The sequence below is a fragment of the Lathyrus oleraceus genome, chromosome 6, assembly GCF_024323335.1.
Source record: "Lathyrus oleraceus cultivar Zhongwan6 chromosome 6, CAAS_Psat_ZW6_1.0, whole genome shotgun sequence".
Classification (NCBI taxonomy): domain Eukaryota; kingdom Viridiplantae; phylum Streptophyta; class Magnoliopsida; order Fabales; family Fabaceae; genus Lathyrus; species Lathyrus oleraceus.
Window position 1 is genome coordinate 379,985,876 of NC_066584.1, and position 22,473 is coordinate 380,008,348.

The 22,473-nt window shown below is 34.5% G+C and overlaps 2 protein-coding genes across 3 annotated transcripts; one reads left to right on the top strand and one right to left on the bottom strand.

Moving 5' to 3' along the window:
* Positions 1 to 601: 601 nt before the first annotated feature.
* On the top strand, positions 602 to 2,456 carry LOC127092236 (probable phytol kinase 1, chloroplastic). Its single transcript, XM_051031083.1, has 6 exons — positions 602 to 1,020; positions 1,240 to 1,307; positions 1,399 to 1,530; positions 1,612 to 1,727; positions 1,805 to 1,919; positions 2,081 to 2,456. The coding sequence occupies exons 1-6, from the start codon at positions 712 to 714 to the stop codon at positions 2,265 to 2,267; spliced, it is 927 nt and encodes a 308-aa protein (XP_050887040.1). The 5' UTR covers positions 602 to 711; the 3' UTR covers positions 2,268 to 2,456.
* A 310-nt stretch (positions 2,457 to 2,766) lies between these two features.
* Positions 2,767 to 9,063, bottom strand: LOC127092235 (3-phosphoinositide-dependent protein kinase 2). Of its 2 annotated transcripts, none has more exons than XM_051031082.1 (11): positions 8,525 to 9,063; positions 7,173 to 7,353; positions 7,013 to 7,065; positions 6,001 to 6,102; positions 5,818 to 5,926; positions 5,634 to 5,712; positions 5,235 to 5,400; positions 4,515 to 4,649; positions 4,223 to 4,359; positions 3,384 to 3,606; positions 2,767 to 3,188 (listed from the first exon to the last, which is right to left on the bottom strand). In XM_051031082.1, the coding sequence occupies exons 1-11, from the start codon at positions 8,702 to 8,704 to the stop codon at positions 3,105 to 3,107; spliced, it is 1,449 nt and encodes a 482-aa protein (XP_050887039.1). In that variant the 5' UTR covers positions 8,705 to 9,063; the 3' UTR covers positions 2,767 to 3,104. The 2 variants fall into 2 exon arrangements, with proteins under 2 accessions (XP_050887039.1, XP_050887038.1); XM_051031081.1 differs by having other exon boundaries at positions 4,223 to 4,389; positions 8,525 to 9,062.
* Between the last annotated feature and the right edge of the window lie 13,410 nt (positions 9,064 to 22,473).

Below are 22,473 nucleotides of genomic sequence, written 5' to 3' on the forward strand. Positions count from 1 at the left end.
AAATATATTTTAATTTTATTTTATAAAAACTGATTTTAAGTTGATTTTTCTCTTTATTTATTTACTTATTTATTTTTTATTAATATAATATATTGTGATAATTTATTATTTGATGACTTTTTTTAATATTATTTATTAATTTAATTTAATTCATTTATTATTATTGTTTTATTTGTTTTAATTATAATTTATCACTTAATAATATTAATTTTTAAGTTATATATTATATCAAATCTATTATTTATAAAAAAAAATTTAATAAAAATTAATTTATAATTTGAATATTACGATTCAAATTAAATTATGTAAAACTAAAACTGTAAGTAAATTTATCTTTAAATAAATAAGTGTTTATCATAAAATCGATCTAAACCTCATTACAAACACTCTAATTCTCATTATAAATTTGCATAATTTATTGGTGGAATATGAATTAACATATGCCATTAATTAAGAGTGTGTAAAATATCTTACATAATCATTCCACAATTGAATTTTTTATAGTAAAATAAATAACTAAGAAATATATAACTTTTTGATTTTTGTTTTCTTCTCTAAAGCTGAAATAAATAACCAGTTAAGACAACTAATCTCTCACCTAATGAAACACAGATTATTAAATAAAAAATCCTTAAGTAAAAAAGAAATCTTATAAGGTTTGTTTTTCATCTGACTGAAGTCTAATCTGATAATCCCACTCTCACATCAGTCATGACTCTCTTATCCTCTCTCCTCTTTCCATTCCCCGCCGTGCACCGCCGTTCACCGGCAACATCCACCACCACAAATCACTTTCCTTGGAACAAACCAAGAAAACCAGACGACACTGTCACGTTTTCTTATTCTACTCTAGAACAGAGACGTGTCCGTTTGGATGAAAGATTTGTGACAAGGTCTATTGTCCCTGCAAATGCTCAAGATCTAATCCACAATGTCGGAGCGACCGTTGGTGTTCTTGGCGGTGCTTATGCTCTTGTTTTTACCTTTGATGATCTCACTAGAAGAAACATCCTTGACCAGGTAATGCTTTGGTTTCGTTTCGTTTGATTTGGTTTCTTCAATTCACTTTCTTACCCTGCATGCAGATATTAACATTTGACACAATTTCCAAAAAATATAAATATGAATTGATCCATTTTTTTTTACTTGTTTTGGTTCAATTTGAATTTTGGGTTTTGTTTTGTAATGCAAAAATTGGTGCTTTCCTTGAAAAAAATTGATGGCACATGGTGATGGCAGGGTCTGAGTAGAAAACTGGTCCATATACTGTCTGGCTTGCTTTTTCTTGTTTCTTGGCCAATTTTCAGGTAACCCATTTAAGTGATTTACATAAAGTTTGTGTCTTTGCTATTTTTTGATTTGGTTTGTTTGAATGTTTTGATGTTAATGTTAGGATAGCACCTCCTCTGAAGCTCGTTACTTTGCTGCTTTTGTTCCTCTGGTGAATTTCTTGAGGCTTTTGGTGAATGGTCTTTCCTTGGTTTCTGATCAAGGACTCATCAAATCCGTGACTAGAAAAGGAGATCCAAAGTGAGTAAATGTCTTCTCTTTTCTTTTTTTGGATTATTTGATCATGTCAGTATTACGTTTAACTATTCACATGGTCTACAGAGAATTGCTAAGAGGTCCTCTTTATTATGTTGGGATATTGATGTTATGTGCTGTTGTTTTCTGGCGTGAATCTCCAATTGGGGTGGTTTCCTTGGCAATGATGTGTGGAGGGGATGGTAATATAGACTAATAAATTTTCCTTTACACATTCTAATCTTATTCATGACTGTGTAACAATTATGGATGATACCAGGTGTAGCTGATATCATTGGCAGAAGATATGGGTCCATCAAGATTCCTTATAACCAAAAAAAGAGTTGGGCTGGTAGCATAGCAATGTTTATATTTGGATTCTTGGTTTCAATTGGGTGCGTGACATTACATTGCAACAACCTCATCAATTTTTTCAACAGTACTCTTTCTTTACTGATTAAGGAATTGACTCAGCTTAGAGAATTAAATGTGAAAATAGTTATTACTTTAAGTAGATTTTTTTGAAACTGAAACTGTTGATATTTATTGCATGTAGGATGCTCTATTACTATTCAGCTCTAGGACATGTGGAATTTAACTGGGAGAGCATTTTGCCAAGAGTAGCTTTTGTTTCTATTGTGGCAACAGTGGTGGAGTCCCTACCCACTACTGAGGTGATAGATGACAACATTTCTGTTCCACTAGTTACCATGGCTGTGACTTTTTTCATCTTAAATCATTAATAACTTTAGGAGAGACTATTGGTCTGGTATCCCCTTTTGGGTCATATATACCTTCAATTTATTCTCACCATTGTTCTTTGAATTATTCTTGGCACTATGAAATTAATTCAAGAATGTTGTAACATTGTAAATAGATCATGATCTGTAACAATTTTGAAACTTCACTATATAAAATCATTTTCAATTAAAGATTTGGTAAATATTTCTTATTAGAGTAGTAATTGGTAGTTTTGTCTCTCATATTTGTTTTTTGATTAAATTATGTGACATCCGTGCAATTGCGGAGACTAATCTCTTGAATCAGACAGGGGGTTGCACTCATTATTTACAAAATGCCAAGGAAAAATCATGTCCATTTTTAAAGTTTAGGGAGGCTACACCTTCTACAAAATGCCAAGGAAAAATCATGTCCATTTTTAAAGTTCAGGGAGGCTACACCTTCTGACCTTGGGCTGAAGAAACAATAAATTGAGCAATTCAATGATTCAGAACATTATGATAACCAAAATGCCTACCATCTTCCAGCTAGTGATATATAATGTAAAAAATAATAATTGATATTCTCTCTTACAAAGTATTGGTTCCACCCCCATCATAACTACAGTTAGAACTTCTACATTTAATCATAAATCCCATTGAAGCATGAAAAAGGATGGAAAAACTCATTAAAATTGTGGTGAGGATTTAGCTTGAACAAGCCTCGGCAAAGCTAAATCTACAAATTCACTTTTTTTTTAAGGAAAAATTGATTAATGGGGAGTCCAACTGTTTCATCCCTTTTTGCTGAAGAAGATGAAGGTGTGTCTAAAAGAAAATGTTGTCAAAACCAGAATGAGTTCACCGGTTTTGAAGTCCTTCAATTGCTTTTTTCCATATAGATGCTCTTTGCTTAGCGTCCTCGAACGACAAAACCTTTTTAGGCTGCATTTGATATCAAAATTGTGAAGGAAGGTACCAGAAAACAAAATCAAGTAGATTATGGTTATCAAATCAAGATTCAAATTGTGAATCAGAAGACCTTTTTTCCAAATCATGAATTGAATCTTATTATGAATCATAAGATTTGCGGTCAATAAAAATATGTTGCATGAATTCTAAAGTGAAGAGAAAGCTTACTGTGCAAATCTTGAAATGTGAAGGACTAGTCACTTGAATGCTTAAATCATTTGGATTATCAGACCATATTATATTTCCCTTTACAATTAATTTTGAAGGGTCCACATAGATCAACTTCGGCTTGTTGGTAAGGATGAGCTGAACCTTCTTGCTTGTAATTTTTTGTAATTTCTTCACCATGGAGATCATAAGGACAGATTCCCCGGGATCCAAAAATTGTTGCCTGTTACATGTGCACAAAATTTGATTAACAAGCCTGATAAAACATAAGGCTTCTTCAATTGCAACTGCACACAACTCTTTCTATTGTTTTTTTAACTCCTTATTTCTTTGCTAGTATTAGGAAGAAACTGACGCAACTTTGTAAAAAGTGAATATATCACTGAACAATATGTAAAGTAACATAATTCATGACACATGAGACCTCAGCGTGTTGTTTTAAGTCTGTACGATAAAGCAGCTAAATCTTAACTATTATAGTTTTGCCTTATTTATGTATTCCAAAAGAAATTAATACCATTTTATATGATGTGAAAAGCTCTAAATCATAACAAACATAAAATTAAGTATATTATGCATCATTCGATAAAAAATTTAAAATGCAGAGAATATTGCTTCAAAGTATCACCTATTGGTACAGATTTTAAAATATTTTGAAATTTGTGAAATTGTGAATTATACTACTCATAAAACATATACTTGATTGACAAAGGATTGATGGTCTCCATAAAACATATACTTTTGATGTGAATGCTTCACACCAATTTCATGTTATGTCAATATGATTGGATATACAACAATGCACAAAGCAACAAACAACCAGGAAAGTTCCTGCATACCATTTTGAATCAAAGGAATCAATTGAAGCTAGCCTGGTTATAGAACCGGTTCCCTCTGAAGACGATGCAGTGCCATCAGGCTGTCTAGCAGAAGCTGCAGAACCATCGCCGATGTGAGAAGGACTCCATGATGACTCCTGAACATCATCGGCAGCAGGCGATTGAGTCTAAAGTGAAAATTACGGATTAGGTATTATGTCCTTATTAAATCAAGAAAGTGGACAAGAATCAAAGGTTCTTTTCTTATTTTGCATAAAAAACATTTCAAACAGCAAAGCAACAGAAGTCATACCCCGGGTTCCAGAGCAAGTTTTGGAGGAGTTTGTGCCCTTAAGTTATCCCAGGCAACTGTCTTGAAAAAGGGATGTATTTTCAAAATAGCATAACCATCAGGTCCTGCGCCTGGTCTCCTGCTCGGGTCTAAATCCTGCATCATAATTGCATTTCTCTTTAAAATTAAAAACTCACAAATTAATAGCACAAAGCATGCAACTTAAAGCATGATAAAAAATTTGTTACATGTATCATCAAAGGATGAAATCTATTTCAGGTAAAAAAAGCGATCCACCCGTTCAAGATAGGGCAACCAAAAACATTCTTTGACCAGTTGTTATGGCGCTAATTGTAATTATGGTATTGTAATTTTGTAAAAGGGCATAGAAACTGAATAATGTGGTCAAAAAAAGAAAAGTTTGTCAGCAGCTATTTTGCTGGAAAGGCAAGGGTTACCAGGAATGAAATTGCCTATTGTTATCCCCAAGTCAACAAAGAAAACAAAAAATATTAAACTCATGTATGCACAACATTCCTATCTTAAAATAATATCCTACAAGAAAGCCAGATGTAGAACACTTGAACCCTAACTGCTATTTTATCTTAGTTGGTCAACTTAAAGAACAGCAACGCAATGGTTGCGAACATGGGAAGAGGATAATTTGCTGAAAATGTGGAAGTGTATAAGAATTAGAAAGCACACCAGGGAAATATATGTGTCCAGTCATAATGCACTAACCAATAGCCGGTCAATAAGGTCTCTTGCTTCGTCTGAAAAGTAATCTGGAAATCGAATTTCTCTTGCTATAATTCTTTGAAAAATAAGCCATTCACTTGCATCTTTAAAAGGAGAAGTTCCAGAAAGCATTTGATATAATGTGCAGCCAAGTGCCCAGAGGTCATTTCTGTGGTAATATATTGAGGAAGAAAAACAAAATATATATAAGGTTATAACATGATGACCTGGCACGAAACAACAAAAAGGGAACTCAGAGCAGTCAAAATATGACATCTGAATTGTCAAAAAAATAATCCTCGATTTAGCCAAAAACAAAAACACAGAATAACATTTCAAAATCATCTACGTACGCAGAAAATCATCAGAAAAAGGTAAAATCAATCAATGCTTAACCTTTACCCGAAAGTTGCAGGAGAAGAATTAAGAACCTCTGGAGGGACATAAGCAGCCGTTCCCACAAATGTGCAGGCTTTGTCATCTAAATTTTGTTGAACATAATAATTAATAAATATAATAAAAAAGAACAATATAAATTTTAAAAAAATAAAATAAAATAACAGCTTCAGCATTGCTCCTATCTTACCTGATGCTGCATTTGGAAGGACGGTAATTTGGCTATCTTGCATAGGCTTCACACTCCCAAAATCAGCTATTTTAATATGACCTTCAGCTGTGAGTAATAAGTTCTCTGGCTGCAATTGAAGAAATTTAATTTTCACACATAGCAATATATGACAACAATGCAGTATAATAATCCCAGAGCTACCTTAATATCACGATGTATCACTCCCAAACCATGTATGTATTCAAGAGCATCAACAACTTCAGCTGCATAGAATCGTGCCTCCTCCTCAGTTAGACGGCCTTTCTGCACACAGGAATCAGACAGTTTGCTAGTTGATATTATTCAGTGAAGAGCATCAGAAGGATAAGGATATTATCTAACATATAAAAGAACGTTGAAATTTCAACACTTCTAGAAGTACAAAAACAAATTATGAGAGGCGATCAGATTGTAAATGTCTTGATAAGATCACAAACTTGAATTCTTACTGAAAAAGAAGAATTATAATAGTACAAGTATCAGGAAAAAAAAATAAAAAATCCCTTAAATTCATCAACTGGTAAATAATAAGTGGATTGGATTATATGAACTCAGCTTGAGTTATACATAGCTAACTCAACTTTTCATTAAAGAGAAATATTGAAAGACTTGAAACAATTGCAAAGCCCCCCGACAGAGATACTGAATAAAGAAATTGACAGTACAATTTAGGCAGCGGAGTTCATTTATTGTTAATTTTAATATTCAAAAGAATATTTCTGTAAAAGGCTTTACATTGGAGGCTATTCAATTTGCTTAAATGTGGTATCGTAGAATTTAAGCAATAAACAAGTTTGATGATATCAAGAGATTTCAAAGAGTGAAGTGTACTTTACCTTTCATTTATAAATTTGCACTTAAGCATGTACAGAGAATTGATAAAGAAAAATGCCATACTAATTTATCCTAAACCTTAGAAAACCCTATACTAAGAAAGAATCATTCTGTCACAGTATATAATTCCTCTTTTTGGAAAATTATAATAAAATCAAAGCATATGTTATGGTTTTAGTGTTATAGACTTATAGTAAGACCTGACATAGGACAAAACGTCAGCCCTACTGGGTTAACACATTACACACCTACAGCATAAGATTTTTCCAAACAAAAAACTTATACACCACCGGCATTACTGAATACTGAATATGTGAAATGAACTTTTACGTTGGCCTACCCTGGTAATTTGATCAAAAAGTTCTCCACCTTCACAGGATTCAAGTGCCATGTCTTCACCAATGCAAAAAGAACATAGAAAAAAAGATTATTTCAAATATCACTAAGAGGAGTAAGCCACAGGGAAAATAAGCAGAAAATATATACCCAGAATTACTTACACAGAGAAAATGAGTCTTGAAATGTGAAATATAGCCGCACAATGCCAGGATGATCCAATTGATCTAGCACTATGCGTTCCAACTTCACATATGCAGTTTTGTTCTCTTTGGTAATAAATTTTTTGTCCATGATCTTCAATGCATATACAACTCCTGTGTCTTTCTTCTTTGCCCTCACAACCTTCAGACACATATGAAAGCAACCCACTCAAAAAACAGTAGCATATAAAAGAAAAATAATGTGCTGAAATGAAATAAATTGTGCTTCAAAATTCATAATTTTTCGAACATAACTAGCATAAAAAATTGGGAAAAGAAGTGAAACAAATCATAAATTAAGCAAGACAGTGCAGGTGCAAGAGCAAGAAGGGCACAGGCAAAGGAGAGGTTCAGATCTACAAAGAAAGTCACAAACACTGTCCTTCGAGACCGAAAAATTTAGAAACTCAATATTCTGTTAAGATAACTATATACCCAAACTCAGGAAGAAGTCAGCAGAAAGGGGGAATCAGTTGAGAAAGAGAAGCAAATAAAGGTGTTTGGTAAATAAAATAAGTAGTTGGGAACCATTTCCGCCTACTTCACAGCAAAAGCAAACAACAACAAAATGTGATGTCACATACTTGCATTTGATACCGATGAATTTTCAATAAGTACACACTAATGGAAAGCCTCGTGAAGGGTGAAATTCCTCGCAAAGGAAATTAGGTATCACATACTGCACTCGAAGGAAGAATCTGATGTTAATTTCATGTACTAGTAGTTTCATTTCAATTCCAAATGGGTAACCCCATACAACAAAATCCATCATTACCTCACCTTGCTTCATTTACTACTCCCTACAATTCTCTTGACTCACAGCTCTATGACCTATGTTTTTCTCACTAATATAACATCAATCTTAATGATTCATTTACTTAAAAAAAATAGTTGAATATCAAAAAACTGAATCCTCAAAAGCAGTCCACAATACCACAAAAGCTACCAAGAATGAAAAAAAAAAGCTTACAGTCTTTTTTCTTTAGAGAGGAAGGGGAAGCCATTGATGTCAAAGCATCAAAGAAGAATCCCTCTTACAAATCAAAGTTCCTGAATAAAAGCTACCGAATGGTGCTTCAATTCAACAATAGCAACAATAACACTCATAATTCAATGATCTCTCCCAACAACAAACAAACAAAAAATAAACTATATGAATTATATATCATGTAACAAAACTAAAATGCCAACATTGTCCACATGATTCATGCATCCATCAAAACATTACACAAAAACAAAACCAATAAAACTAAAAAAAAAAACACAAGACTAAGCTAAAAGAAAAACACAGTTTGGTAATTGTGTATTCGAACCTTAGAATAAGAGCCAACGCCATAGATCTTGCCCAATTCAAAGTCCTGAATGGTGTAATTCTCCTGAGGAGCCCTAAAAACAAAGCTTTTGGATCTCTGAACAATACCAGCACCATTGGAAGAGGAAGAAGTCCGTTGAATCTTGACCTTGGAATCAAAATCCTTCTCCATTTCCAACATAGCTCGGTTAGTAATAACCCAAGAACAAACAACACCAGCACCCTACATTCATGTAACGGCTTTCTCTCTCCAGAAACCCTATGAAAAGGGGTGAATTGAAATTGAGATTGAAAAATGAAAACCCTATCTGTAGAGAGAGAAGGGTGATTTGGTTGATGATGGAAGAAGATGAGATGATGAAGTGTTGTTTGTTAGGGTGTTTCTCTCTCTAAGATATGGCTAAATTGGGAATAGAAACCACATGGCGTGTAGAGAAGAGTGTTTGAACAAATAATAATGGAAATGATGAATGATTATAAGCTTTTGTGAAATTTCATGTTTTTCTTTTTTCTCTTCTTTCTTTCTTATGGATGTAATCTAATACAGTCCTATGCTTTTGACCGTTTTTATTCTATAATAAAATCTATCATATGGTCATTTAGATATGCACTTTAATTTTCATACAATATGCACTTATATTGTAAAAATATTATATAAGTTAACGGTTAAATTTTTATAAAGTATTTGTTTTTAATTTTAATCCTAGATTAAAAAAAAATAATGATTAAATAATTAAATGAATATTGTTCTTAATTAATACGATGTAATATTTTAAAACTAGTATAGACAATATTAATTAAAGTTAAAATTGATAAAAATTTAATTAATATTATATTAAAAATATAAAATAATTCTTATTTTCGGATGAAAAAAAATTTGCCGACTTTTATTTTGAGAAAGAAAAAGTACCGTATTTGTGTAACGTAATTGGACTTTTTTATTTCATTTAAAGATAATTTTTGTTTTTTGAGATAATCAATAAATTTTGATATGATTATTTATATTTTCTTATAATAAATTTAATTAATTATTATTTTGTTTTAAATTTTTTCTTTTGTAATAAATACTTACAAAATTAATAACTAGTTTTTAATTCAAGTTTAAAAACAAATGGAAGAACTATAAATTTAAAATAAGTTACAATATAATTAAAGTGAAACGCTTAAAATAAGTTACTCCATCCGTTTTTATTATAAATCATTTTTTATTTTTCACATGTATTAAGAAATGTAATAATTGTGGTATAAAAAAAAGAAATTATAAAGGATTTTACAAAATTGTCCTTCATTAATCGTATTGGAAAGACAAATTAATATAATTGAAAAGAGAAAGAATAATAAATATTTAAGGATATAATAGAAAAAATAACATTAATGATGGATTGATATTATAAAACGACTTATATTGTAGTACAAAATATTTTTCTAAAGTGATTTATAATAAAAAAATAGAGATAATACAATATAATTAAAAGTGAAATGCTTTTAAAGATACGACAATTATAACTGATGTAATTGAATTAAATCTTTAAATTTAGAATTTAATGGTAGTGCACTGTGAGTGTAAAAAAATATTGCACATGCATTCAATCAAAATATTTTAAAGTGTCAAATCATATAAATAATTTAAAATTTAATAGCTGATTTGGCGGGATACATGATTGTCATTGGTTGACAGTGTAAAAATAATTTACACTGTCAGTGCACCATCTTTTTTCTCTTAAATTTAAGTGAGTTTACTCTCGCATGAGTTAAGATTACTTTTATTATATTTAATGTTATTATTAATAAAATATCTTTTGATGAATTTCAATGATATTTATATATTTTCCTTCCCATTAATTTGATCAACTTTTTTTTTGGCACAAAGGCTTAAGTTGTTATACTCATTTTTGCTTGTTCAGATGGCTTCTTTGGAGTATGGGGTTCATAGTTGCTTATTTTACATTGGTGAATATATTGTTTAAAAATTACAGGATGCGTGTTTCCTCTTAATAGTATTGAGACTCAGAGGCTATAATAGATCTATTATAGTTTTGAGGGGTAAGGGTTAGCTCACAGCGGCAAGTAGTCCTATACGGTAGTTTTTGAGATTGTTTGAAAGGCCAACTCACGTGAGGTGAAAAGTCCTGTTGGTGGTCGGCACTGTTGAGTTGCAGGCGGGGGGCTAGATTGACGGTGTTAAGGCTACTAGTAACGAAGTGATCTTTGAGTAGTAATAGATGTGTATGACTTGAGAAATCTCATTTGTTCCCTTGAGGGATAGTGTATTTGTATGGATTCTCGATACCTACGATTTTCTTGGGAAAGATCACCATCCCTAGTAAAAAAAGATGGACAATTGAATCCCTATTCCCAAGGGAGACATGTGTTAGTAATGATTATGAATTTCTCTTTACCCAAGATGTGTCTTATCCCACGTGTTTCCTCTTCATGAGCAATGAAGACTTATGGGCGAGGCGGTACCTCCCTTCGACCGACCTCGCGTTGTCACCTTTTCCTAGGGTGGTCTCAACCTATCGCATTAGGCAAGGTTATTTGCAAATATAACACTACACGATCCTTCAGGTACGAGTCCTTCGACAGAGGGCAGGGTGTTTTTTACATGTGGATAATTAGAGTATCTCGAGAACTGACGTTTTCCCTTATAAGGTTCCAGTTAACCCTTTAGGAATCCAGGCCTTCACATACTTACTAATATGCAGCTTCGTCGATGAGGCGCTAAGTCCTTCAGATGAGGCGCTCTTAGTCAATTGTTGAATAATCATAAGTCCAATAGACGGGGTGTTTAGCCTTTCAAGCATGACTTCCATCGAGCCCTCTAGTAAGACTTGACACCAAGTCTCCGAGGTTTTATATAGGTTGTGCCCCTTAGGCATGATCTTTGGAAGCAGTCTCTCCTGAAGAGATATTAAGTCCCTCGGGCAAGAGTTTAATCAGTTATGGGGATTCTAAGTCCCTCTAACGTTGTATCATACAACCGACTGGTGAGACGCCGAGTCCCCAAACAGGGTGTTTAGGCTTTCAAGCGAGACTTCCATTTTCAGGTGAGTGCAACTTCCCGTTAGATGTATTTTGTATGATGTCAAAACTAGGATATTTTAGCATTTATGTATATTGGACGGGATCATGTGACTCTTAATGTGCATCTTAGCATTAGGAAGCATAAAAACATTTTGGAAATGATTTAGAAAAGGTTAGAAATGATTCTACATGGCAAAAATGTATTTTTATGCAAGACACAGGTTTATGTGTCGACATATACGTTGTATGAGTCGACACATGTTGTTAAGTTTTTAAGTCTGTAGCTTTTATTTATGCGTGTGTTGACACATGCAGCATACAGGTCGACACATATAAGAAACTTTTCTTCTATGAGTCAACACATGTTGATGAGTCTTAAAGCCTATAGCGTATGTTTGATGTGCCGACTGTGAAGGGGTTTCAGGTCGACACATAGAAGAAAATTATCTTCTATGAGTCGACACATGACCTATACAGGTCAACACATGACTTACATAGGTCGACACGTACGATGAATTTTTCCAAAAATTCATGATTTTTTTCAAATTTTTTGCATTCCTTTTGCCTCAAACTTCCACACATATATATACCTCATACATGCATAATTTGATATACACGAAACCAGGAATATACAAAGAGTTCTTTTCACCTTCAACATATGTTCTATGCATACACATAAATAAATTACACATAATCATTTTTTTGGATGCCATCTAGAATCAGAGTTTATAACGTCCAATTTAGGTTGTTGAATTGTAAATTGGGTTGAGAACCTTTGGGGGTTTTAAATAAGAAAACCAAGATGGGATTTTTCCTTCAAGATCAATTGGTGATTTGAAGGTTTTGGACAAGATTATGCAAGTTGGATTCAGCTGAGTGAAAGCTTTGAAGAACGATGGGTTCGGTCGAAGGAGTAATGATAACCGGAGGATCATCTTGGTAAATCTTAGGTGACAATAATTCATAATTTGGATTCTATAAAGTGAAAGCTTTGAAGAACTGGGTTTCTTGCAAAGGATTAGCGTGAGACTATGGATCAAATTGGTATTGTTAGGTTACTTGATCAAGCTTAGATCAAGAGAAGAAAACAAGTTAGAATCAACATCAAACATAGGGTTTGTAGGATTGGATTGCTACGTTTCTCTTGTAAACTACAATTGCAAAGGTTAATTTTCATTATCTCAATTCGATTTTGAATTGAGGGCAGACATACCCATAGCGAGACCGATTTGGGAACTGCCTAAACAAATCCTTCTCTCTCTCTCTCACACACACACACATACACTCTCTCTCTCTCTCTCTCTCTCTCTCTACTTTTCATTTGCAAATTGTTGAGTTCGTAGATTGTGCGATCAATATGTTTGGTTAAACTTTTGTTGATAATATTTTGAAAACGGTTTTGTTATATTGATTACAATCCATTAGATTGTAGTTGTTTTTTCAAATCAACAAAATCATAGAAAATTCTAAACAAAATTGATTGCACACAAGGTGTTCGATAATTTTCCTCAATTAAGTTTTTGTGTATTTTGTCATTAGAAATAGCTTCCACATTTAGCTATACCATGTTACATTGGGATTTCATATCCTAGAAAGTCAACCAAGAATGTCAATGAAAAGACATCTATTGAACAAAAATTAATGAAGTGTCTTTAAGAGAAGCATTAATGATGAGTCGTCGACAAGCCAATAAAGGAGGCTCGACCGAGCCATCGACACAACGAGATATGATTTGAAAGACTCACATGGGTAAACCCCCTAAAGGCCCAGATTCCTGGGAAATACATGCAAAATCTCAAAAAGGGCAGTCGATTGAAACATGTCCAAAATCTCGAAAGGGATAGTCGACATGATCCCTCATTCCATCAAAGGGACTCGTCGACCAAACAGCATGGTATAAAAGACTTAGTAAGTTTTAAGCCTCAAAGTTGTGATGGACATCGTCGGCAGCACGTTGAAGAGGTTATCATCGAGAGGACGTGAAGATGTAGGGCAGTTACCACTTAATGTGGGTTACAAGAAGATAACATCTAGGAAGACACATAAGTGCACTAGTGGGAACCTAAAGAACTGAATGTGAAGCAAATGTGACGAGCCCCCTAGTGGTCATAACCACAGTCGATAATTATCTTGTAAATATAATAAATATCAAACTCATACATTGGATCAAAGGTTGCAAAATTTCATACATACTCTCCATACCACTGGAGTACCCAAGTCATATAGCGAAATAGTTGAGTGAGAAACATGTATACGTCTGCGTCCACCCTTTTTTAATCTTTTTTGTCTCCTTAAACAAAACATGTACTCTTTTCCTTGCTTTATTTAATGTTATTTACTGCATTTCTACCTTATCATTTATTATAACTTGACTTCATTTAAAGTCTTTTTGTCACACTACATTCAATTCACACGCACATGTGTTCATGCAAGTTATTTGCACAAATAGCTTTGGAGATTTTTCGAGTTAATCTCATAGATTTTCAAACTCGTGGTTATTTACCAAAAACACCGGTAAACAAATTGCACACCCAGTGGGACCTTTTTGTGCGAATATTTTTTCCAGAGAATTAGTGTCTTACACTTTGTCTTCATGTCTTCCGTTTTTATGTTTTTCTATGTTGTATTCACTTGTTGAGTGGTAAACGTCTTTCTAGTATGTCTAGAAAAAACCAAACCCCTTCCCAAACTAATACTCCAAATCCAGGAGGATAATCGGTGGTTACTAGTGTCGGCAGTCCGTTGGCTCTAACCTTGGTCAAGGAGATGCCTACGGTCATAAGCCAGAAAGTGGCTTATTCTATACCGCTAGATATGGAGATTTCATCACCATTGGTGTCATATACACCAACTATCATTAGGGAATTATAGAATCCAAGAGATCAAAGGCCTCCTTGTTTAGGTTTCTTGTTGCCTCAAAAGGAACAACTGTATGGCATGCCAACTGCAATGATGGCAAGCCTCCACCCTAGTACATCAATATATTCAGAGAGCGTGATGGCAACATCGATGCATTTTAACCCATATTTGGCTTCAATGTCCATGATGGGGAAATTTAGCCAAATGGTACAACCACCAGGAGGAATAGGGTATTTTCCTCCATAGGGTGTTTCAACTTTAACCAATAACTCTCTCAAAGTCATGAGACAGTTAATGGATGAAAGCAACTACGATATGGTTCATACTATCACACAACAGATATATAACATGTTTACCTCACTTCTAGAAAACACGACTAGGATTTATCAACAATTAACCCACCAAATGGGTAGGATTACTGACTTTTTAGGGGCACCATTGGTACCATCGACTACAATGCCTAACGTTCCTTAGAGGGTTAACCCTCTAGGAAATAGAACGGTCGGAAAAGATCAAAGGTCGGAAGGATGGTCATAGTGCAGTGCAACCAAGATGTCAACCAAGTCCTAAGACAAGCCTGATAGAACAACATGGGGGTATAGGATAAGATCACCAACGTTGTCGAACGTGTTTTGGTCCAAAATGGCCTCAACGTGGGCCTCCATGGGCCAAACTATATATCCTCGTTGTTGGAGTATATAAGGCAAGCCGAATTGCCTAGGGGATGGAAAGTCCCAAAATTCACCAAGTTCACCGGCGACACTAGTGAGTCCAATGTCGAACATGTTGCCCGGTATTAGACTGGGGTTGGGATCTAGCCAACAATGAGAATTTAAAAATCAAGTATTTACAAACTTATTGACAAAGAAAGTTTTCACGTGGTTCACCACCCTTCCCTCAAACTCCATTTTTACATGGGCCTAACTAGAAAGTGCCTTTCACGAGAAATTTTTATGTCTCTAATTTTTTCCTGGATTGCCCTTTCGGGCTTTTAATCCACCGAGATGCTCATTTTTGCCTAAGTCTCCCTTTCAAGTTTTCAACTTAGCGAGCTATTCTTTTCTTTTTTTAGGCGAAGTATTTCTTGACTGCATTGGCGTTCATAAGACGAGTGAACTCTTCACCATCCATAGTTGTAAGAATCAAAGCACCGCCTGAAAAGGCTCTCTTAACAACATATGGGCCTTCATAATTAGGAGTCCATTTGCCCCTAGCACCAGGTTTGAAAGATAAAATCTTTTTGAGCACGAGGTCACCTTCTCTAAACACACGAGGCCTGACCTTCTTATCAAAAGCTTTCTTCATTCTCTGATGATATAATTGACCACGACACATGGCATTCAATCTTTTCTCTTCAATCAAATTCAGCTGGTCATATCTGGTCTGGCACCATTCAGCTTCTATCAACTTGGCTTCCATTAAGACGCACAATGATGGGATCTCAACCTCTACTGGGAGCACAACTTCCATGCCACAAACAAGAGAAAAATGGGTTTCCCCTGTTGAAGTGTGGACTAACGTACGGTACCCATGCAAAGCAAATGGAATCATCTCATGCCACTCTTTATATGTTACAACCATTTTCTGAATGATCTTCTTGATGTTCTTATTTGCAGCTTCAATAGCGATATTCATCTTGTGTCTGTAGGGAGAAGAATTATGATGTGCAATCTTGAAGTCTTTGCAAAGAGCTTCCACCATATTATTATTCAAGTTCGATCCATTATCAGTAATGATCTTACTTGGCACACCATACCGACATATAATTTGATTCTTGATAAACCTCACAACAACTTGCCTGGTTACATTTGCATACGATGCCACTTCAACCCACTTTATGAAGTAATCAATAGCCACCAGAATGAAAGGATGTCCATTCGAAGCTTTGGGCTCTATCATGTCAATCATATCACTTCCCCATATTGAGAAGGGCCAAGGAAAGGAAATGACGTTCAATAGTGTGTAGCGGTAAATTCATGACCATCAAGTTATGGGTAAGCTAGACGTCAATTAAACCAGAGTCGCCACCGCGCTTTTATTATTTCCAAGGGAAAAGGGAAAAAGTACGAACAAAACCCAAAAATAAGAAGTTTTCAAATCAAAACTAATAAAATGCCAGAGATTACAGGTAAGGGGGTTGGTTACATAGAGGGAAGGTGTTAGCACCCAAAGTGTACTAAGTACTCCTAGGGAGCCCTTTCTTGTGTGCATGTGTATTTTTGTACAAAATGAGGTTTTCAATAAATAGATTGGAGGGATGAGAAAAGAATTCATTAATTATATTTTTGTGTTTTACAAGACCTTCAGACTTATGCCTACGTACCAACATAAAAATGAGGGATCAAAATCTCGTAGTTCGTGGTAACAATTTCAAAGTGGATGCATTGCTTTTAACAAAAATTTATGTTTAACAAAGGCACAAAAGGCCTAAAAAGGTTTGAATGAGTGTTATTTCTTTTTGTCTTTTGAAATTTTAAGTCAGGTATAGTTAGGTTCATTTACAAGTTTGATTAAGAAAAGATTTTTAAAAATGCAATGGCATAAGGCCAAAGTTTCTAATTGGAAATAAAGTCTAAGTTTAGAAATCACAAGCAAAGAAAATTTTAAAAGGAGGGAGAGCTTTGAAATTAAATAAATGGGGAAGAGATGAAGAGACTAATCCTAAGCAAAATTAAAAGTTAAGAGTTGAAAAGATCTGATCAATGGGCTGCAATCCAATAGACAAGAATGTCATATAGAAACCCAAATTTCCCTTGGACTTTAGAAATAGCAATACCAATACACAAATAGCAAGATGAAGAGCAAGGCATCACATAAAGATATCCACATCCAAGCTAAGCAATTCCATGATCTTCTTCACAAATTCCCATGTATCAGATGAACTCAAAGATAGGCATTAGGCATAGGTTCAAAATAACAGCTTCAAGAAGATCATGTAGCAGAGGAACTCAAATGGATCTTCAATACTTGCTTCAGATGAAGTTTCAATTCACAAGCACTTGGTTTCATGAAAGTTGGCATTGGCCAAGTCCTTTTGCATAGGGAGTGTTGCCTAATTCTAAGTCCAATGTCTTAGAGTAACCCAACAGTCCACACAAAATGTCTTTTAAGGTTTTTATTGTTATTATGTACATTAAGGTCAAAAGACCACAAACACAAACATGTATATACAATCACAATATAATCATAAGGTATGGATCAAGTGAGCAAAGTGAAAATGGCATTAAAGTAAACAAGTTAAATGGTATGAGTAATGGCAAATGAATAAAGACTTAAAAATTAAAGTGTATAAAAGTAATTAGCTTGAAATTAAATGTTAGTTGTTAGTTGATTAGAAGTTAGTATTGCTTTTGCTTTGTTTTGTTTAAGTCATTCTTTGGAGAACACTCAACCCACTATTCACAAGCATGGATCCTTGAACCAAGACATCTTCTAAAGGAAGGAAAAAAGGCCAAGTTTCCATACAATACCATGAAAGAGGGGAGACTTACAATCTCACTTACTAGAATGCTATGCCTTTTGTGTCAACAATTTAGCGCTATGTTAAGCAATCGTAATTGGACTTATGTAGAAGTCACAACTATTTGAGGTAGGGCAATAGAAATTTTAGTGTTAATGCATGTTAGAGATATGGTATTATGAACCATACTCCTAAAACATACCACACTTAAAAGAATATGCAAAAGGGGTGGATCTAACCTCATCCACACTTATGTTGATTTTGCAATCAACTAGCCTTAGGATATAGAGATATCATAGGTCCATGAAATGAATTAGAAGAGAATGGAATTGAGATGAAGAGGGAGGGAAAATGGAATCAACACAAATTGGTCAAAGGAGGACTTTTATCAAATTAAAATCATTCATTCATTTTGGGAGATGAAATGTGCATTTCATCAATCCCCTAAATCCAATCATTTTAACTCAACAAAGTCAAATCAAACTTGACCAAGGCCCAACAACACAAGTCAAACTCAACAAGTCAATATCAAAAGCTCAACACAATTTATTTTGCATTTAAACAATTAAAATCAATTAAATAATGCATTAAATTAAATTATGGTTGGTCCAAATCCTAAAACCTCATCAAAATACCAAATAAATGACCATGAGATTTATCATAGGTCAAACAAGGTCAAAGGACCTTGGAGAAAAAATTTCATTAATTTTGGAAACTTAAAACTATTTTTAAAAAATTAAAAATAATCACAAAAACAATTAAATCATGAAAAATATTAATAATGATCCAAAAAATAATTTTAATCCAGAAAATGAAAGAGGAATTTATTTAATTTTTTTTGGTGAAACTCTCATATTTTTTGGATCAATATTAAAATTAATATGAATTAATGAAAATAAACCAAATAAAATGAAAATCAGAAAATAGTAAAAAACGTGGACCACTTGATCTCCCTCATTAATTGAGGTGGCAGATCAAGTGGTCCTCAGCGCGCATTCCATCATGGACACAAGTCAAAGTGCTGCAGGGATGGTATTCAAAACCAGTGCACGAGATTAAAACATTTCAAAAGGATCATGTGGTTCAGATGAGTGCCAGCACACCGCTGGAGCCAAAGCTCCAGTCTCCTTCTCCGGTGAGCTTCACCGGACTGGTTCACTCACAACCATCACCAAAATTAAAAAGAAGGACATGGATTTAAAGTAAAAATGCTTAGGAGCTCGAATCTGGCCTCAATTTTTCCTAACTCCAAGTATATTGAAAGATACAGGGAGTTGAATTATGAGGATCATGATCTGAGTTGCTTCGATTTGACCTCAAAGTAACTCAATCTTGTTGCCTACATTGATAGGACTTTAGACAACCAAAGATCAAGAAGAATTATGGAGAATTGAGTGAGAATCAAAGAGATGGAAATTTCTGGAAAATACCTTCAATGCAGGTCTGTATGAATATGATCTTGCTTCCACTTGCTCTTGATCTTGCTCGGGACACTTGAAGGAATGGAAATGAATCAGCAAAAGGTACAGGACTCTTGGAGATTTGAATCTCAAAACAGTAAGATTCAAACTCAATTTCCAAAGGAAATTCTCAAGGTTATCCTTTGAATGAGAGGGTTTTGGAGATTGGGATTCAAAGTTGGCGCCCAGGGTCCTTAATTTTGATCACAATAGTCTCTATTTATATCCATATGATTGTTAAATGCACACTTGAAATCAAAGTTCCAAACATAGCAATGTACATTGCATCGGTGCATGGGTGTGTGATAGGACCATGTAATCATATCTTCAGGTCCACAAATGAGTACAAACATTGCTGAAGTCACATTGGTAAGCCATGCAATTGTGTATGAAAGTTTCAAGTTCAATTGTGCCAAATGGTCATCCAAGTTCAAGCCATGCGCAAGTCACTCATACTTTGTCCAAATGGGATGAAATTGGGCTTTTTGGAAAGGTTAGATCAAGATTAACAACTTTAATGTTGAACAATTATTCATTTGAATCTTGGATCATGATGAATTTTAAGGTGGAAGTTGGGAAAATCAAACATGTCAAAAACATTTCTAAGTGTCAAGCTATATGTTCACTTATTCCACCTTAGCTAACTTTTTATGTGAGCTTCAAATGAGAAAAGTTCCTTCGTAAAAGTTGTAGCTCTCTCAATTTCCTTCAAAATGGTCGCACATTTGACCTCATTTAGATTTAATATGATGGAGTTATGCATTTTTGAAGTTGAGGAAAATCACTTGTTCAATGGCATTGGTCCAAAATGACCTATAATGTCTCCTTATATCACATGCATATAAAAGTTGAATTTGCTCTTACTCCAAACATAAAACTTGAAGTAGATATCTTGAATTTAATTTTTCAACTTTGAAATATTTTATCTCATAAAAATTAAGAAAGTTATGGCCTTGGGAAGTTGACCTCCAAATTAGGGTTTAGACAAAATGACATATAATCTTTCACCCTAAAAAATGACTTTCTAAGCAAATATAGCTCTAAACCTCAACATGAAAGTTACTTTGAATGTAATTAAGAGTAAATTTTATCTTGGAATCATTTTCATATGACAAAAATTGTAGGATATAGGGTCTAGGGAACCTCAGTTTTGATCAGATGAATTCCTCTGGTCAACCACCATGAACCAACTTGCTAGCTTACCATTATCTTGACTCTTGGGACTCATGGAGGATCATATATGCATAAGATGATGGAATTTGAAGTATCCCTTTAAATATTTGATCAATTGGTGAAGAAGCTTGTTGAAGAAGTTACACAAGATACCCAGATGAATTAGGGTTTCCAAGGCAAACCAATTCCAAACTCTTGATGATTTCTTGATCAAAATAACATATGAAGACCATGGGGATTCATATATGATACTTAAAGCCATAGTAAACCAATTCTTGATTGAACTCCTTGCATTGAGGGTCTTAAACCCTAGATGTGAGCTTGATGGATCAAAGGTGAGCACATGCTCTACCTACAAAAGAGTTAGATTATAGAAAGACATATTTTTGGTATTTTGGTTAGTAAAAATGATAAAATACAAAGTATGATACAATCACATGATGCTTGGTGATCTATCCCAATGCAAACCCAATGAATAAGGGGTAAGGAGGATGCCAAGGTGTGATCCCAATGATAATGCATTTTTTTGAGATAGCATGAGGGATCTTAGGGTCAAAATTGGGGTCTTACAAAGTGTTAGAGGAACATCAATTTTGTCTGCATAAATTTGACACTTGTGGCATTTCTTTACAAACTTGCCACAGTCAGATTCCATTGTCAGCCAATAGTAACCTGCTCTCAACATCTTTGCCATGGCATGTCCATTGGAATGAGTACCAAAGGAACTTTCATGGACTTCAGTCATCAATAGGTCTGCTTTGTGTCTATCCACGCATTTGAGCAAAATCATATAGAAGTTTCTCTTGTAAAACACATCACCATTCAGATAGAAGTTGCCAGCGAATCTCCTCAAAGTTTTCTTATCTTTCAAAGATGCCCCAAGCGGGTAAATCTAACTTTAGAGGAAACACTTGATGTCAAAATACCACGGCTTTTCATCTCTGGCCTCTTCAACAGCAAATACATGAGTTGGCCTATCAAGACGCATCATAGACAAATTAGGAACTTCATTCCAAAATTTCACCATAATCATTGAAGTCAACGTTACAAGAGCATCTGCCATCCGGTTTTCATCTCGAGGGATATGATGGAACTCAACCTTTGTAAAGAAAGTTAAAATCCTCCTCACATAGTCTCTATATGGTATCAAACCGGGTTGATTCGTCTCCCATTCACCTTTGATCTGATTCACAACCAAAGTTGAATCTCCACAGACATCTAGATATTTTATTCTGAGATCAATGGCCTCTTCAAGCCCCATAATGCAAGCTTCATACTCATCCATATTATTTGTACACTTGAAAGTCAACCTAGCTGTAAACGGAAAATGAGTGCCTTAAGGAGTAATAATCACTGCCCCAATGTCATTACCATATGAATTAACAACTCCATTAAATACCATGCCCCAACGGGAACCAAGTTCTGGCCCTTCTTCAAGCAATGGTTCATCACAATCTTTCATCTTCAAGTACAAAATCTCTTCATCGGGAAAATCATACTACACTGACTAATAGTCTTCAATCGGTTTGTGAGCCAAACGGTCAGCCAAGACACTACCTTTAATAGCTTTTTGAGATCGGTATTCAATATCATACTCAGATAATAACATCTGCCATCGGGAAATCCTCCCAGTTAGAGCAGGCTTCTCAAGTATGTACTTGATTGGATCCATTTTGGATATTAACCAAGTAGTATGATTTTGACGTATACTGGCGCAGACGCTTAGCAGCCCAAGCAAATGCACAACATGTTTTCTCAAGCATAGAATACTGAGTCTCACAGTCGGTGAACTTCTTACTAAGGTAATAAGTTGCATACTCTTTCTTTCCAGATTCATCTTGCTGACTAAGAACACAACCCGTACTCTCATCAAGCATAGTCAAATACATGATCAAGGGTCTTCCTTCAACAGGCGGAGACAGAATTAGAGGCTAAAGCAGATACTCTTTGATACTGTCAAAAGCTTTCTGGCAA

What these genes read in the sequence shown, in the direction of transcription:
- LOC127092235 (XM_051031081.1), bottom strand. Translation starts at nt 8,704, where the DNA reads ATGTTGGAAATGGAGAAGGATTTTGATTCCAAGGTCAAGATTCAACGG. An exon ending in TTTTTGATCAAATTACCAGG is followed by an intron (nt 6,103 to 7,012) that starts GTAGGCCAACGT and finishes TCCTGTGTGCAG; the next exon opens with AAAGGCCGTCTAACTGAGGA. An exon ending in ACCTTATTGACCGGCTATTG is followed by an intron (nt 4,650 to 5,234) that starts GTTAGTGCATTA and finishes ATTATGATGCAG; the next exon opens with GATTTAGACCCGAGCAGGAG.
- LOC127092236 (XM_051031083.1), top strand. Translation starts at nt 712, where the DNA reads ATGACTCTCTTATCCTCTCTCCTCTTTCCATTCCCCGCCGTGCACCGC. An exon ending in GAAGAAACATCCTTGACCAG is followed by an intron (nt 1,021 to 1,239) that starts GTAATGCTTTGG and finishes TGGTGATGGCAG; the next exon opens with GGTCTGAGTAGAAAACTGGT. An exon ending in AATGATGTGTGGAGGGGATG is followed by an intron (nt 1,728 to 1,804) that starts GTAATATAGACT and finishes GGATGATACCAG; the next exon opens with GTGTAGCTGATATCATTGGC.